At 42.8% G+C, this 18364-nt stretch overlaps 1 protein-coding gene across 2 annotated transcripts in view; it reads left to right on the top strand.

Annotated features, from left to right (window-relative positions):
• The first annotated feature begins 14530 nt into the window (after positions 1-14530).
• Positions 14531-18364, top strand: part of RUG3 (Regulator of chromosome condensation (RCC1) family protein) — a 56863-nt gene continuing 53029 nt past the window's right edge. Inside the window, exon 1 of one of the 2 annotated variants that reach the window (XM_086816596.1) lies at positions 14531-15125. In XM_086816596.1, the coding sequence (XP_086672722.1) occupies positions 14581-15125 (545 nt within the window). In that variant the 5' untranslated portion in view covers positions 14531-14580. The remainder of the gene's footprint in view (positions 15126-18364) is intronic. The other variant, XM_086816595.1, reaches the window with a different exon arrangement.

Genomic DNA, 18364 nt, shown 5'->3' with positions numbered 1-18364 from the left:
TTTATGAATAGTACTTTCACATCTGACTTTTGTATCCGCTTTATGATTCATATGCCTGAGGACTCAATTCATCACCAAAAGCCAATTTGTGTAGGCATTTTTTAGGCACCCAAAAGTAATTTAAACCTTCAGAAGAAGTGGGATTCAAGAGAGCTCTATTGGCCACCCATCTATATCCATTGAACTTTTCCACTGGCTTCTCTATATTGATGAGAGGTGGGTCTAGATGCTCACTAGATATAAAGAGAGGGTCTAGTTCTTCAGGTAGCAATAAGATCTCCATAGTAGGTTTTGGTTACACTGAATTCACATTCTCTTTACCTCTATTATCTCTTAAGAAATCCCTGAACTTCTACTTTTGATTATACAAAATATCATTAGTCAAATAAATATTTTCCATATCCGATGGTATTGTCATTCTCATGGTATGCTTTTTCTATTTTGGGTTACATGAGTACTTCACTATCTAGTTTCTACTCAATAATATCTCTTCACCTGTATTCATGGCATAAACACTACCTTCCAAAAGAGCATTTGCAACATAGTAGGAATTCATTAAAATGCTACTTAGGGACTTAAATCATAACCATTGAATGAACTTAAAACCACACTTGATTCCTCAAGTTTCAGTTTTTCCAATCTCTCCCATGTTTCATAAGATATAAGTTTTTTACATGCTCCAAAGTCTAAAAGGCTAAGGGCCAAGAAGAATCTTGTTTGAGTTGGGAAGCCCAACCAAAGTCTACCAAGAGCAACATACTCATCATGATCATCTAGATCGTAGGTTGTGTTTTTAGCTTTATAGATATATGCCTTACTTTTTGCTTTATAGATATATGTCATGTTTCATTTTATAGATATATACCATGTTTCACTTCAATTTGTCTACCTTTGTCATGGGATTAGCTTTGAGTTGTGCCAATTTTATCTTTGTTTACATGCTACACTCTCCCCCTATTGCAATGACAATGCTTACCTTAACATATCGTGGTGGGGAACTTGTCGATATCCAAGCTTGCATCTCTGAAGACTCCAAGCTATGCTAGTGGTAGCTAGCTCTACTCTTTTGCCTTCTCCTCAAGCTATCACCATGAGATTTCCTCTTCGCATACAAGGACACTCAATCCTCTCTACTCTCACACTCATAAACACAAGCGTAAGAGGAACATGCACCAATAATGAAGCTATCTCTCCTCTCAACTCTTCATTATTTATACAATTGGCCCTTATTCACACTTGGGTGCCCGAAACGTAAAGAAAGATAAACTAAATGATTACAAGATACATAGATTTATTGCATTGTTGGCCATTCTCATAATTACAATGTTTATATAGTGCCATTTCATGACACTTATTGTGCTATCTCTCTTATATAACAGAGAGATGCTAGGTTAACCTTAAAATGGGGTTAGCATCCCCTCCTACCTATTGGAGATTCTGTCCTCATAATCTATTGCCCCATAGGGACTATTACCCAAGATAGTGGCTCTTTCTTATCTGGAGGATGCAAAGAGTTCAACAAAGAAAGTGGAGAGACCTCTACAAGTTGGTGTTAATCATATCCTCAAAAGTTATATGCATGTACAAGGGCAAACAACGGAGCCGGTGTGGTAGTAGTACACGGTACCACTGTTTTGTCGGAAGGCCCTTTATTAAGTGTTGATGTTGTGGATATAGTCATCCTATATATAAATGAGAAGAATAATTAGCTTGAAGAACTACACAATGGCTACTGTAGAGTGGGATTGGGGGATCGCCTTCCATGCATGCACTATGGTGATCATGAACTGCTATTTGTTGAGAGTGTTGAATTGGCTATGCTTGAAGTAAGGAACATTGTAGATAAAATGTGAATCGTGAGCCCGCCTTTCCTGGAACTCTCTAGTAGTGAACCTTTGTTTCATGGGCATGTACAAGGAGTCAATGCGAAGGTGCCATGGAGATGCTCTGTACATGTTAGCATATTCCTTTATGGCAAGAAATGGCATTCTCCAAGCCATGGAGATGTCAATGCAAAGGTGCCATGGAGATGCTATGTATATGTCAACATATTCCTTTATGGCAAGGAATGGCATTCTCTAGGCCAAAGTTGTTCACTGCAACTTGGCCACCATCAACATCTGCTTGGATTTCCTCATAAGCTCCCCCTGTGACTCTATTGAATGCTCCCACTTCCATCCCTTGTAAGCATGGGAAAATCAGCAAGCCATGTGGATCTCGAGCAAATCAGCAAGCCATGGGTTGGCTAGCCTTGAGCCTCTTGCCACATTTGACCACAATGTTTCTACTTAATCCAACTATCCCAACTCTCTTGCTTCTAGCCAATCTCTCGCTAAAGGGTATGGTAAACCTGCAAGTTGAATCACTATTGCATAAGCCTCTTCCTATAAAGGAGTGGTGGATCCAAAGGGGTTATTTGTAAGAGGGCTTGGTGCATGAGATGAGGTTTGACTAACAGATTCATGCTCATAATGGGTTTCTCATACTCTGGGGCTGGGAGATCCAAGATTGGGTTGAGGTTGGAACCCGTTCGTTACATGACTTTGTTGTTGAATGGGAGCTTCGGCCTCTAGCTGGCCATCCAAGGGTTCCTCGGGGTCGAGAGGGTTAGTTGTGAAATCAAAAGAAGAAGGGGGAAAATTGCTCTGAGTTAGTGATGTGTTAGTGTCATCATTATTTTTATTATCTTAGATATTAGATAAATAAGATGTCATGGGACTAAACACTGGGTAGGTGTTGTCCTCTTCCTCCTCTTTTTGATCACTATCCCCGTTATCGAAAGGTGGTGGTGGTTTTTAGTTATAAAGAAATCATGAAGTGTGTTCACGTCTTCTTCTTTATTAGGGAATGAGGGTATTCAATATGCACTTGCTCAAAATCATATACTAATGATGTTAATAAGGTACATGAGATAGGTACATGAGTTGTACACAAATGTTATCAAAAAGTTTTAGGATGCCATAAGGATGATACATTTCACAATTATGGAGGGGTGAGTATCCCAGTCTTCTACCCACCCGTGTGTCGAAGCATCCAGCCAAGGCTTTGTTGTACTTTAGGGAGGGGGCAATGAATAAATTAATGTTAGTGGGTTTCATTAGATTGAGCAGCTCTTTACCCTCATTAAAGTTAATTGAATGAATGAGCAACCTACACCAAGATCTAAAGTTAAGTACAATTGGGTGTACATGATAAATATACATAGCATGACCCTCGCTTAGTTCAAGAGCCCCCATAAACATAGCCATAATGACGGTGGGGTTAGCATAGCATGTAGTATTCTAATGTATTAGTGCCAGATCCCCTTGTGTTAGTTCCTCATTGAGATTAATGTTATATTGAGAGAGAGAGTGTGTGTGTGTTAGTGAGATTAATGTTATATTGAGAGAGAGAGTGTGTGTGTGTTAGTGAAATAAAAAACATGGAAAAGGTTTGTGCAGGGGCCTGAGGAACCACTAGAAGGTCAGCTAGAGGGGCTACCCTTTCCACTAATGTACTGTAAGTATCACCGTCTTCTATCGTGGTGACAGGTTCCTTGTGATAGCGAAGTTGTTGTTGGATTGTTGTGACTTGCACTTCATGGTCGGCTAAGGCTTTGGCTGCTTCTAGGTCCCTTTGTTGTGGTAGGCTTCGTGGAGCTACAAATTTTGAATGACAAGGGCATCCTTTTCCTTTGTGATGAGTACAGCCACTTCAGCTTGTAGTTCCATTGTTACTGTATGTGCATCCAAATTTTGTTCATTCAAGTGTGAAATGACTTGCCAGTGGCTTTGTAGCATTATCACCTTTTCGGTCTGCAAGCACGGTAGGGATTCCTTTCCTTCCAACACTACAAATTATGCTTTTAAGCCCATCTCCATAGCCTTCAGTTCCTTCTCCTTCTCTTCCAATCTTGTTTCCATGGCATGACCTCCTCATTTGTGAGCTTTGCATGTACATCCAGCATCTAAGTGTGTGCCTTTTCTCGCAACTCGATGACCTCAAGCTTGTGCTATTTGGCAAGGCTATCCACTTGGATCTACAAACTGTGTATTGCGTGATCTTTCATCTAGCACTTCTTGCTTCTAGGACTCCAATTGCTCAAGGAGCACTTGGACTTGTATGGTGAGGACATGGTTGGCATATGATAACTCTTTTTGCCTTTGTTCAGCTTCCTTAGTGACCTGATCCATCTCTACCATTGCTTGCGCATTAAGCCTTATTAGAGTGCTTGCATGGTGCTTGAGTAAGGAGTTGGTGGAGGCCTACATATGGAAGTTTTGCTCCATCATTTGGGTTAAAAGTTTGTTGAGATCTAAGATGTATGCCTTCATTTCATAATCCTCCCTTTCACCTTGGTTTAAGTATTTGTCCACCTTGTTATATTTTGGTTGTAAGCAGTATAGAAGGACTTTTTCCAGTTCATGGGGATGACCACCCGTCTAGTTGTGGTGTCCATGTCTTATAGCTGGAGTGTAGCAGCTTGAAGGAATCATCTTCAGTTTGCTCTCCCTCCTCCTTTTTTCACTTTGCTGCCATGTCTACCTTCTCATTGGAACTTACTTGAATACTATATGTCCGTGCATGCTTTTTGGATGAAGATGGTTTAACTAAGGCACGGGTTTGTACTCGCGCAATTAGATCTTCCAACTCGAACGGGTCAGTGGAATCCTAAGGAGGTACCATTTGTGCTTGTTATTATGGTAGAGGCATGCTTTCCTTCTAGCTTTATCTGGCACTCAACACTTCAAGCTCCTGTATTGGCATGCTAGGGAGAGTGGCCTCTTCCTGTACTTCTAGGTGACAAGTTCTTGTGGAGTTGGAGAAGGTGGTGGTGAAGTACTGGGGAAACTTCCTCTGCGGTACTTTCCTAGTAGGACGTGCAGGTTCTCATCATGCATGTTATTCTTTTGTGAATCATACTCTCATTACCACTATATGCAATGAAGAGGAACATTTTTCCTTTGAGGAAGCACAGGAAAATGATCATTGGATGCATACCATGCAGGATGAGTACGACTCAATCCTCAAAAATGACACTCGGTATTTAGCAAATTTATCTTATGGTACAAAGTGTATTCGCATGCTGGGGAGAGTGGCCTCTTCCTGTACTTCTAGGGTGGCAGGTTCTTGCGGAGTTGGAGAAGGCCATGGTGGAGTACTGGGGACTTCCTTTATGGTACTTTCCTAGCAGGACATGTGTAGGTTCTCATCATGCATCTTATTCTTTTATGGATCATGCTCTCATTACTATTCTTTTATGGTACTTTCCAGCAGGACATGTGTAGGTTCTCATCATGCATCTTAATCTTTTATGGATCATGCTCTCATTACTAGTATATGTAATGAGGAGAAACATGTTTCCTTTGAGGAAGCATGGAAAACTGATGGATGTAGGCCATGTAGGATGAGTACAACTCAATCCTAACAAATAACACTTGGTATTCAGCAAATTTGCCTTATGGTATAAAGTGGGTTTATAAGCTTAAGCGTAAAGTTGATGGTACCATTGACTACTACAAGGCAAGGCTTGTTGTTGTTACAAAGCGTTATGATCAGGAGAAGGTCATAGATTATGATTAGACCTTTGCACCCACGTCTCGTATGACTATGATTAGGTGTATTATTGCATTGGTAGTGTATCATGATTGGTATATCAGTTGGATATCAAGACTACCTTCTTAAATGGTAACTTACATGAGAAGGTTCATGTATCTTAGCCTCATGGTTTTGTTGAGAAGGGGCAAGAATCTAAAGTATCTAGGTTACAAAGAGCTCTATATGGCCTTCAATAGGTTCCCAGAGCATGGTATGAGAAGATAAACGCTTAGTTTGCAATAGTTCAAACTGAGAGTACTCTCTATGTAAAGAGGAGTAACGATTGTTTTATATGTTGATGACATGCTACTCACAGGCCCTACTGATGAGGAGAAGATTTAAGCCTTCTTCAAGGCTGAATTACACGTGTCATTTGAGATGATAGATTTGGGATCGTTGCATTATTATTTGGGCATACAATGTTATAATGGTATTGTGATGTTATATAGTCATAGTACATACAGAGGCTACATACACAGTTTGGTCCTAAAGACTATAAGCCTGTTGCTACACCAATAGAGATAGGTGCTAGGCTTAGTCTCCATGATGCATGTGAACCATTTGATGCATCACTTTATCACAGTAGGCAATTAGGTGCCTCATATATTTATATAATATGAGGCCATACATTAAATTATGGGATCTCCTAGTTGTGAGTAAGTTTATAGTGCTAAGCAAGTATTCAGATACTTACAAGGCACTTAGTCCCTTGGCTTATTCTATGCTAAGGGGGATGATGTTCAACTACATGCTTTTAGTGATTTTGATTGGGCTGGATGTTATAATATATAAGTATCCACTAGTGGATTTTGCTTTCAACTTGGTGGTTCATGTATATCATGGCTCTGCAAAAAAGCAACTGATAACAACCAGTTTGAGCTGTGAAGATGAGTATAGGGCAAATTTTATAGTGACTATGGAGTTTATATGGCTCAAACACCTTTTGGCACACATTGACCATTAATTTTTTCAATGAGGTAGGATGTTACCAAGATTCTATACGGTGAATAAGGGAGGTCTTAGTAATTGGTCTTAGCCATGATTCTATACAATGAATAAGGAAGGTCTTAGTAGAATGTTACCATGATTCTATACGATGAATAAGGGAGGTCTTAGTAATTGGAGTGTTCAATGGGGGTGTCTAACCCTTTTACAATGAGAGATTAAGTTTTTCAATAAGGTAGGATGTTCCCATGATTCTATGCAATGAATAAGGGAGGTCTTAGTAATTTGAGTGTTCAATGTGAATGTCTAACCATTTTACAAAGGAGAAATTAATGCAATGGAAAGTAATTTGAGTGTTCAATGTGAATGTCTAACCATTTTACAAAGGAGAAATTAATGCAATGGAAAGTATTAATCAACTCAAATACTCAAAAAACCCAAAATGTGTAATTTTTCTAAAGGATTGAATAGGGAGTTTGAGCTATCAAATGAGAGGAAATATGAAATAAACACATACAAGGATGTAGTAGCACTCCAATTACAAAGTCCCAATGACATATATTTAGCGTGTCCTACGGGTAAGTAAAACATTGCGTAACTAAATAATGCCCCTCCTATAAATGTAAACTCTATAAGTAGTTGCATTTTAAAAAAATGGATGAGTTCACATAGGTGTGTCAGTTCACACCAGCTCTATAGGTCCACTAGTCAGGAAGAAGGCGAGACCCCTAGGATTGAGTGATATTAGGTTTCATTCCGTTATGCTTATGGGAGTATAAGGGACAAAGGAACGACAGTGGAAGGCCAAGGGAGCATAGGAGGAGGGATTGAAAATTATTAATAAGATGTGAAATGGCACGATAGAGGAGGCAAAGGGCTAGGCTAGGATGTGAAAGGCAAAAGAGGGGGAGGTAGAGAGAGGTAGATTTCTTTAAAGATGGCATTGAATATTGAACTAAGTAACTCTAAGGTCACCAATGTTAACAAATAAATTAAAGGATGTCATTGAATTTTGAACTCACTAACTCTAAGGTAACCAATGTTAACAAATAAATTAAATGATGTCATGTTTTCAAGGCCGCGTTAGTGTGTGTTATTCACTCGAATCCATGTGTATATTAAAGCTCTTACTATTGTGCGAGCTTTACTGAATAATACTTTTCTAATATTTTGCTTAAATTATTAGTACTATTTTAAGCTGCCCCCTCCCCCTTTTGCACACAACCTACCCTCCTCCCTCTTGAGCAACCTTCTTCTCACCTCTGACCTCTCTGCTTCCTCTATAGAGATAAAAATAGAGTGACTAAGCGACACATGACATCCTTGGTCCCTACACACACACATATAGAGAAATATACACGTACATATACATATACATACACGCACACACACGCACATATGTACATGTACGTATATATATATATATATATATATATATATATATATATACACACACACACACACACGCACACACACACACGCACGCACACACACACACACACACACACACACATATATATATATATATATATATATAGAGAGAGAGAGAGAGAGAGAGAGAGAGAGAGAGAGTCATGTTGCCCCCTTTCCTCCTAGATTCCATTGCTTAATCACAACAAACTTGAGCCTAGTAGACAACATCTTCTTGCCCGTCCATCCCCTTCTATACCCAACACTGGAGCCTTGCTCTTTTTGCACCACCCTTCAGAGAAGAGGAAAGTCTATCCCTACGCATAGGACATGGTGCATGGACGATGGATGCCGAGGATCTGGGTTCCTACATTTGAAAGGTTCAAATGTAGGAAAGTCTATCCCTACGCATAGGACATGGTGCATGGACGATGGATGCCGAGGATCTGGGTTCCTACATTTGAAAGCTTCAAAAAGTATTGCTAGTATAAAAAACACAAGGCAAAAACCTTCGAAAAGTTATTTTCCATGAAGGTTTATTGTGAAATATGCAACAATAATCAATTGAGCCTCGTGATTTCAATGTTTAGGGGCCTTATTTCCATCTCTCTCTCTCTCTCTCTCAACCTCGGTGGTCTTTCTAATCCATTTTTATTATATGAAACAGTAGTTGGAGGGTTGTCGCAAGGCAAGTAAGGTAAAATGGTGTGATCAATGCCTCAATCTCACTCCAGGTTGAGAAGCTTCTCAGATTGTAGTGATCTTTCAGATTACACATATACATACATACATTCTAATGAGTGTACTTGATATGTGAAGTTTTTTTTTTAAAATGCAAAAGAAAATTACATTAGTATCCAAAATGAGTGGATACACCACCCAGAGGCTACATCTTAGCTGATGATAATTTTTTAAACAAAATTCTAGCAGTTATAGCTTTCTTACACCCACCACTACGACTTCCTAGCTGGCAAGCTTGTATCAGCATATCCCTTACCTTCTCCCTACTATGTTCCAAGATTCTTGTGAAGCCCTTATGGGCTAGGGCATTCTTGTGTTCCCAGATTTCTGCAAGGACGTAAGCCCTAATAGTGTGCCAAATTTTGTATAGATCATCCTGCCCTTGCAACCAATCAGCACCTGTCTCCAGTGTAACTTGTCCAGTACACCATATTCATTCAAGAGTTTGCTTACCTTTACCCAGATAGGATGGACATCCTTACATTCCCAAAGTGCATGCATAATTAATGACTCTTTCTGGTTCTTACATCTTGGGCACCAGGGGTTACCATCACTCCATTTAGAAGTCACCTCTTTGATAGGAAGTTTCTGATACAAGATTCTCCACAAGAACAAGTAAAGCCTACCAGCACCAGTGGATTTCTAGGTCTTAACTATTCTCTTTTTGTAATATCTGTGGGTTATTCTGAATCCAACCTTATCCCAAGTTTTGACAGCCTTGTCTATCCAGACACCAATATGTCTGATCACCCTCATCCTTTTACCAAATTTTTTTTTGATGCAGTTCCCACTTCTTTATGGAGTGTTCTCAGAAGTAAAAAAGGGGGCAGTTGGCCAGGTGGACTTAATTCTACTAATAGTGTCAGATAGAAACAGCCTCTCACTTCTGCACAGTGTTTGCTATACCTCCATTGGGATGATCCACTCCTATAAACCAGGGTTCCAAATATCCTTAAAATGCCTAAGGCCCTTGTTACTGATTTGTTTAGCCAGCCTTTTGTTCCTGAGGATAGCAGGGGTGTCATCTTTCATTGCAACTTTGTTGAACCATATGCTTTGGGCTAGGGACGAGTTAACTCTTCCATTTCCCCTCCAGGAAGCTGAGCTCAATATCCTTTTCCAACTATTAGCCAGTCGTTGCAGATAATCAGAGTTTCTGACCATGTAGAGCTTGTAAGCCAGTGGACTTCTTCCCAGCATTTTTCACCTATCTTAGCCACCTCAATTTTGTATATGGTAATACATGCCCACGGTTGGTCATACTCTAAGTGACCAATCCATTTTGCAAGTAGTTGGCTTGCAAAATGGATTGGTGGTTGGCTTGCCTTGTCAGCAATGTTGGGGATGCCCCAACCTCCATCTTCCTTCCTTGCACACACCTGATCCCAGGAGATTAACATCCATGATCTACTATCTGCAAAGGACCATAGGAAGTTTCTAAACAGCTTATTTACCTTGCCCCAATTAGTGTCAGAGAATTTGATTAAAGTGGTAATGTAAACTGGCAGTGCCAACAATATATGCCTTAGTGCAATCAGCCTACCCTTAATCTAAGTTGTGCTCTCACCCTGACTTTTTGATCAATCCTGCTTTGTAACCAACCAAAGCATTGATGGGCAATTATTCCAAGCCCCACTGGGCAGCCTAGGTACCTGATGATCTTCCCCAGGCCTATGTCCTTGAGATTGTACTATAATAGGACATCCTCCTGCTGGGGTTATAGCTCAGGACCAGACTCTCAGTCTTCCCCAGGCCTATGTCCTTGAGATTGTACTATAATAGGACATCCTCCTGCTGGGGTTATAGCTCAGGACCAGACTCTCAGTCTTGTGGGGTGTTATCTGTGAGCTTGAGACAAAGCAAAAGTCATTGTAGACCTTCATCAATGTCTAGATACTTTCACTCTCACATCTATTTATGTTACAGATTTTATTAGCAAACAACTGGCAAGAAAAAGACTTGCCATTGGGTAGAGGAAGAGGCTTCAAGGAGCCTTTTTGTATCTAGAAGATCCACATTCCTGAGCAAGGGGTCTGTGACCAATGCAAACAACAAGGGGGCTAAGGGGCACCCTTGCCTAACAGATCTCTTCAACTGAAACTTGCTCTTGAGATATATCCATTCACCTGAATTGCAGCATATGCATTGGAAAATAATGCTTTGACCATATGACAAAACATATGTCCAAAGCCCATCTTGTCTATTACAACAAGAATAAATTCCCATCCAACCCTGTCATAGGCTTTCTCGAGGTCCACATTGATCATCACATATTGTTCAGCTACCCAATCTATTGCAGATAACATTTAGGATTGCTTCATGAATGCTCTTGCCCTGAACAAACCCATATTCCATTGGGTGTACCCTCTGACTAACCAAAGCCTTGATCCTCAAAGCAAGTGCTTTGGCCATGACCTTGTATACAGTATTAAGCATAGTCAGGGGCCTGAAACTCTTTGCATCCGAGCCTTAGGGATAAGTTTGATTAGGCTAGTGTTGATAGTGGCAGGGAGTTGACCATCCCTCTTGCAAGCATTTAGAAGATCACAAAGATCCTTCCCTGCAACTTCAAACAACTCTTGAAGCACCTCAGCCTACATCCCATCAAGGCCAGGGGTCTTTTCTTTCTTGAGTGTGCTCACCATTGAAGGGTCTCCCCAACAAGAGTCTCTTCTCATCAGAGATATCATTCTCTACTGGTTCTAGAAATGCATGAAGTCTCTCTTCATAGTTGCCTGATGTATCCATAGTGGAACCCACAATGCAAGAGAGGCTAGCCACAAAAACATCACTGATGTCCTCATCAGAGGTGGCCAAGCTACCATCCTCCTTCCTCATAGCACTTATATGCTCCATATCCTTCTTGATCCTTAGGGCTTTGAAGAAAACCATGCTAGGAATATCACCAACTTGCAGCCAGTACATCCCAGCCTGTACCCTTGCAGCCTCTGCCCTTTTGATTTCTGCCCTCCTGGAGTGGTCCTCCAGTTCCTTCAGTAGCTGAAGCATATAGGGGTCACTACCACCCTGATCATAGATCCCCCTCACATATTTCAAGGCATAGTCTAAATCACTTTCCTCCCTTCTTCTCTCTTTTGCTCTGTTTTTGCCTTCCTGCAGTGATGGCTTTGCAACCTTCTTCCCACCTCAAGTATGGGTCTGTTTGTACTGTGCTTGCTTGAATCCATGCCTCCTTCCTTGCAGAAGGCTTTATCCTTAAGAAATGACACATCAAATTTGAAGGGGGGCAGGCCCTTATTAGCCCTCCTTAGCACTTTACATCTAAAGGTTACCATCAATGGGATGTGATCTGATACAATATGTCTGTGCAGCATGGATCCTTCACAATCATGCCCTAACTAGGTTCCCATGTCTGACACATAGATTCTGTCAAGTCTCTTGGAGAGATAAGCCCCTTGATATTGCCTGTTGCTCCAGGTGGGGTTCAATAGATCTAGACACCCCCCATAGCAGCCATATCCACAATATCAAACTTGGTCTTCCACTCCTTCCACTGCTTGAGAGCCATCACTCTGCACCTCTTCAAAATTCCAGCCACCTCCAAAAATCAAGGGCACACCCTGAACAAGCTTTCCCACAACACTCTCCTTTCAGCTTCCCCATTTGGGACATACACACAGATTAAACCCAGCAAGGTACCTTCCACCTCAACCTTGCATGCTACATATCTTCCATTAGGTTCCCTCAGCACATCATGAGCCTTGAGCTTTTTGCTGACAAGTATCATGCAACCTCCAGACCCTCTGCAAGAGCTACTAGTGATGCAATCATAATCTTTAACATCCAGCCTAGAGAATTTTCTTTCCTATTATATCTCCTGAGAAATGTCCACCTGCTGCACCAGAATGTGCTTCTTGAATAACAACATTCTGTTCAAAATCTGGAATACACCTTTCGATGACTTGATCAATGCCCTTCCTATATAATGCCCCTGCAATTACCAAAAAAGGTCTACTCTTCCCTGCAATTACCAAAAAAGGTCTACTCTTCAAAGCAAACTTCCTCCTCTGATCTGCAGTAAACTCACCTGGGATAGTGCCTTCAGTCAGAAATGTCAATAATTGGTCATACTAAGAATCCGACACACCAGCCTCTTTGAATGAGATTTGCACCTGCTTGCTGTAAAAATTCTTTTGAATGCTAAAACATGGATTAGAGAGTGTGGAAAATTGGTTTTGATCCACCTCAACTATCAGAGAATCCCCTGCCTGCCTGTTTGCAGAGCATAACCCTCTTACATTCCAAGAAACCAGCCTGATGGCCTTAGAGTACATGTACATTTTCATCATCAGTAACCAACTCCATATTTTCAAGCTCACTACCCTCTAGCAACATGGTAAATGTTTTGGACTTATTCCTAGCCTCCTTCTTGAGACTAACCTTTGACACTTGTTTATTTGAGATATCCTGCATTGCTCCTGTCTGCCCACTATTTGGCTTGTTGGTTCCTTTCTTTTGAGTAGCCATCTGCCAGTCCCCTTCATTCTCCTTTTGGCTTCCACTGCAGCTGTTGTTAGGTTTGGCACCACCAACCTTATTTTCTTGATTCTTTGGTTTGTCCACTAGGACAACCTGCATATCTTAGTTCTTTCTTTGACTTTCCTCCTTACCATGAGCTATAACCCCCTGGTTAGTCTCCATATTCTGACCAGACTTGATTTGTGCTGGACTTTAATTGTTGCTCTGAGTTCCCTGTTGGTCTTCTGGGGCTTGCTTTGTCTCCTCGTCTGGCTTGGTCTCATGAATCTATGCAGTGCAATCTTTAGCAAAGTGCCCAACAGCTCTGCATTTGTAGAATGAGTCAAGGAATGGGTGGAAGTGTACAACAATTTCAACTTTGCACCTTGCTATCTCCATTTCAAGGTAATCAGGGGTTTCTTGCCTCCTATCCCAGAGAATGCAAGCCTTCCTTGCTGCTCTACCTTCTTGCACACTAGTTCTTGGTACATGTAGCACTCTACCCAAACCTCATACAAATTTCTTTGACCTGCTCCCAGAAGTAATAGGGGAGCCCTAGGAAGTCGACCCATACTAGATACTGGATACTGGTACTGAAGTACCTCCTCAGGTTTGAATACAGAAGAGGACCAAGGGATGGCATATACAATATTGCCCTTGAATGCAGCCACAATACCCAATACATGCTCCCTCTATGACTCAGTTTCCACCAGGGCTTGGTAAAAACCTTTGCTAGCAAAGTGATACTTGCATAGCCTGACCTTTGAAGGATACACCTCCCCGAACCATCTCTGAAATTCATCATCTGTGGGGGGCTTCCCCATGAAGTAAAAAAAAAACCCCACAAGCAAGAGCTTTGTGCAACTCAGCCATTGTCTTGCCACTCGCACGGAATACCTTCTTCAACCTTAGTCGACAGTCTCTTAATCTCTTGTTGAAGATATGCCCTTGTTGACTTGTTGTAAGGTGCGTGCTGCACTTTCCTGGCATAGGTGTCATGATGCACAATCTCCATGTGCACAATAGTCTCCCGCACTAATTCAAACTGGCCTTTTCTTTTCAAGGGTTTGACCCCATCGTCCTCCTCCGTAACTATTCTCTCCAGCTGGGATGCGCAGAGAACCTGCCGTTTCAAGTCCCTTGTCAGAACCTGTAACCTACGCACGCTTCTCAACAGACAACCCTAGTTCTCACGAAGCCTTCGTGTTTTTTGCTCTTCGCCTTCCGCTCGATATAGCTAATTCAACTATCCGAGTTATGGGTTTGATATGTGAAGTTTGATCACACACATACATACATACATACACTCTAACGATATATGAAGTTTGATCCTTGGATCTAATTAAAGCTAAGCACGCACAGTTATACAGATCTAGTTAAACACACGTTATAAACTCGCCATGCATTCTGGAGGGTTTAGGCTTGAGCATGAGGAGTGGAGTCTCAACAACAAGGAGTTTCAGGAAGCGATGGCGGGCATTTTGTACCACCACCTCCTCCTCCTCTTCCACTTCAGAGAACAAGTCGATGCTGGAGGTGTGGGCGTGGGGCAAGGGCGACGCAGGCCAGCTCGGCGCCGGAGACGACAGCAACCACAGAAATCCCCACCTCATCGCCCGCATGGAACCCCCTCCCAACCTCCACCTCGCCCCCATGCAGGGCCTGGCCGGGCACCCCCCTCTCTCCCAACTCTTCACCAAATTAGGGTCTCTCACAGCAGAATACCAATCAAATGAAGACTCTGCTACATCTCCGGCCACACTAGGGCTTTCCTGTGGCTTGTTCCACTCTGCATTGCTTGTAGATGGAGAACTCTGGACATGGGGCAAGGGCGATGCTGGACGGCTTGGCCTTGGTTCCGAGCTGCCCAAATACACTCCAGCTTCCAACCCTCATCTTGAAGATGTGCGCTCCGTCGCCCTTGGAGGGTTGCACTCTGCTGCCACCACTGAAGACGGTGCACTTTATACATGGTAATTCTTTACAACCCGTGATCTAGGTGAAGAACTCTACAGGCCTGTTATTTCTTTTTCTAGTGTTTCGTATCCGGTTGCATAGAAGTTGTTCTATGTCAGGTATCCAATGGTGTTGGTTTTTTTGTGCCTGTTGCAGTGCTTTTGGGGGAATATTTATGTGTGGAGCCCTTTTGTAATTGTGTATGTTGTCTAGGGGCTAGGGCTTAATTACTTATCAAGTCTAATGACACATTTATTTATTGAAAGCAACTTGGCTTTTGGCTGTACAAGGGGATTTGTGCGTTAATTGTGACTTGACCCTAGGTCTGACCAAGTTTATGTTGCGCATATTGGGGGCCATGCCATTAGTGGTATCACTGGTATGAGGGGGGAGTGGCGCTCTTTATGGATATAGATGCCTTTAACATCTATAGTTGGTAAACATGCTTCTTTTTTGTAAGCGAATGGCCCATCTATTGATTTTGTGACACCCATAATACATAGAAGGCTGCCAATGTGGAATGGTTAGTGTACACAAGGTTATGAAGTGGTCACTTTAGGGTTGGTGATGTCTTCATGAATAGGTGCTATGTGCAATGCCTATGTGTGCGCCCAGTAGTGACATGGAAATAGCAGCTTAGTGTAGCTTTCATGCTAGGTTGATACATGGGGCGTGGAACTAACTCCCAAGTTTTGTTCCGCTCGTTAGAAGACATCTCTACCTCCATAGCTTGTTGCCACTGCGGCAAAGCAAGGGCCTCCTCTGGAGTCTGGGGCTCATCAATATCATGTAAGGTACTCATCAGAGTATAATTCACGGTAAGACTGGAAGAAGCATTCCGAGAAGATCTCTGAGGTCCGGAAGATGAAGCAAATGCCTGAGAATGCAACTGGCTATTAGAAAGGCTAGAGTCTTGTAACAATTTCTAGACCCACGGGGGTGGACCAGACCTCCTCTCAAATTTGAAAGAAGAAGAAGGTATGGCTGTAGAAATGGATGTATCTAGGACAACAGTGGATGGAGAAGAAACAGCCAAATGCGGAGAAGATAATGGAGAGGTCGCAAATATTGGTGGAGAAGATGCAGAAGGCAATCCAGCTCTATGTAAGGGGCTGGACACGTCAGATATAGGGGCTGAAATAGAGGGTACAACGGGACGAATTGGTGCTAAAGACACTAGAGTCACTGCGGGTTAAGAAGCTCGCTGTGGTAGATGAGAAAACTCTCCAATATCTGCTGGAAATGGGTCCAAATGTCAAAATACGCAACGGAGATGATAACAAAATCTGAGACCACAAGAGCAAGTAGAGTGCAGAAAATAGACAGCACAAGAGAAGGAGAGAGATAGGCGTGTAACTCTTCTCTATACACAAGATCCCGCAATGAAAACAAGATACAATAAGTGGGGGGGCCATGGGGCCATTTTATATGGCCCCATGAGTGCAGTCGGCGAGTAGAAGGACAGCCGACAGCATGCTGGAGTCACCCGACCAGCATTTACTGCAGTCGGCCAGCATGCTTGCACGTGTGAAGTCGGCCTGCTCCAGTCGGCCAGCACCTGGACCATCCTGCCAGCACAAGGCAGCCTCCCACACCATGAAAAAATGGGGAAAAAATACGGGGAGTGAGGAAAAATGAGAAAACACCTATACAGGGCGGGCACACCCACAACAGAGGCCCTGGTGTCTGATAAAGACAGGAGATGACTTCTAACACCCCCTCTCCAGAGGTCCGCCGCATTGTCCTCCGTCGAACAATAAAGTAGCAAGATGTCACCAGCCAAGATCTTCTCACGTACAAAGTGATACTGTATCTCTATGTGCTTGGTCCGGGCATGGAAGACCGGGTTCCGAGCAATAGCTATACAACTTTGGTTATCACACTGGATGACTGTGGGCTCCTTCTGCGGAAACCCAATCTCGCCTAGCAGCCTCCGCAGCCACACAACCTCGCAAGCAACACCACAAGCAACCCGGTACTCTGCCTCTGTCGAAGATAGGGCAATAGTTGGCTACCTCTTGCTGCTCCAAGAAACTGCTCGTGAGCCGAGGGTAAAACTGTAACCTGAAGTGGATCTCCTCGTGTCTTGATCTCCTCCCAATTTGAGTCACTCCAACCTTGGAGTTTGACTCCTTCCCCTCCTGTGTAAAAGAGTCCTAGATCCTTCGTACTCTGCAGATACCGCAAGATCCGCAATCCTGCGTCCCAAATCCTGTGAAAGGGCTTCCTTAACGGAAGTGAGCTCCTTGTCCCGCATAATACGAGACATCAAAGCATAGTTTACCTGAAGAAGCTCCGTTGTATTGCTTTTGTCACGGACTCTGTGCGATCTTCGAGGGCCGTCCTCTGTGGTCCACTTAGAGGGTAACTCCATGACACCTGACTCCCGAAGGGTGTCCAACAACCACCTGGGTACTCGAACAGATCGTGGAGCCTCCTGCCGTTGCGGGGGCTCTACTCCGGCTGCGGGCTCAACCTCCTGTACTGAGTGAGGTTGATCAACCGGAACAATGGTCTGGGAATCATCATCAGACTCTTTTGGATCTCCAAGAAGTGGCGGCTCCTCGACAGTGGATACTGGAACATGCTCATCAAAGACCACATCCCGGTTGACAACAATCTCATTCCTATCTGGATTATACAATCTGTATCCCTTGGAAAGAGAATTATACCCCACAAATATAAGCTTGCGGGATTTGGAGTCGAGCTTTCCCCTTTGCTTCTTCGGAATATGTACATATGCATCACTCCAAAAAACACGGAAGTGCGAGACATCAGGTTTCCTGCCAAAGTATGCCTCAAACGGAGTCATGTTAGGTACTGAAGTCGTTGGAGACCGGTTGAGGGTATGGACAGCCGTTGCCACAGCCTCTCCCCAAAGTGGATGAGGAAGATCACGATGCTCCAGCATGGTCCTCGCCATCTCCACCACAGTCCTGTTTTTACGTTCAACTCCGTTCTCTAAAGGCGATCCTGTATTGGCCAATTCCCTCTTGATACCATGATCTGCACAAAATCTGAGAAATACATTCGTGGAGAATTCACCCCCTTTGTCAGCCCTGAGAGTCTTTACCTGCAATCCAGACTCTTTTTCCACCGTCACGTGCCAATCCTTGAACCGTGCAAAAGCTTGGTCCTTCTGTGAAAGAAAGTAGACCCACGTGAATCTGGTATAGTCATCAACAAGCAGCATAAAATAGAGAGATCCTCCCACTGATGGTGTCTGCTGAGGTCCACAAAAGTCAGTGTGAATCAA

Source organism: Cibotium barometz, chromosome 22 (assembly GCF_041138505.1).
Source record: "Cibotium barometz isolate CiBa-2024 chromosome 22, ASM4113850v1, whole genome shotgun sequence".
Taxonomy (NCBI): Eukaryota; Viridiplantae; Streptophyta; class Polypodiopsida; order Cyatheales; family Cibotiaceae; genus Cibotium; species Cibotium barometz.
Note: the sequence above shows the minus strand (reverse complement) of the source record. Positions and strands in the feature narration are given on the sequence as shown.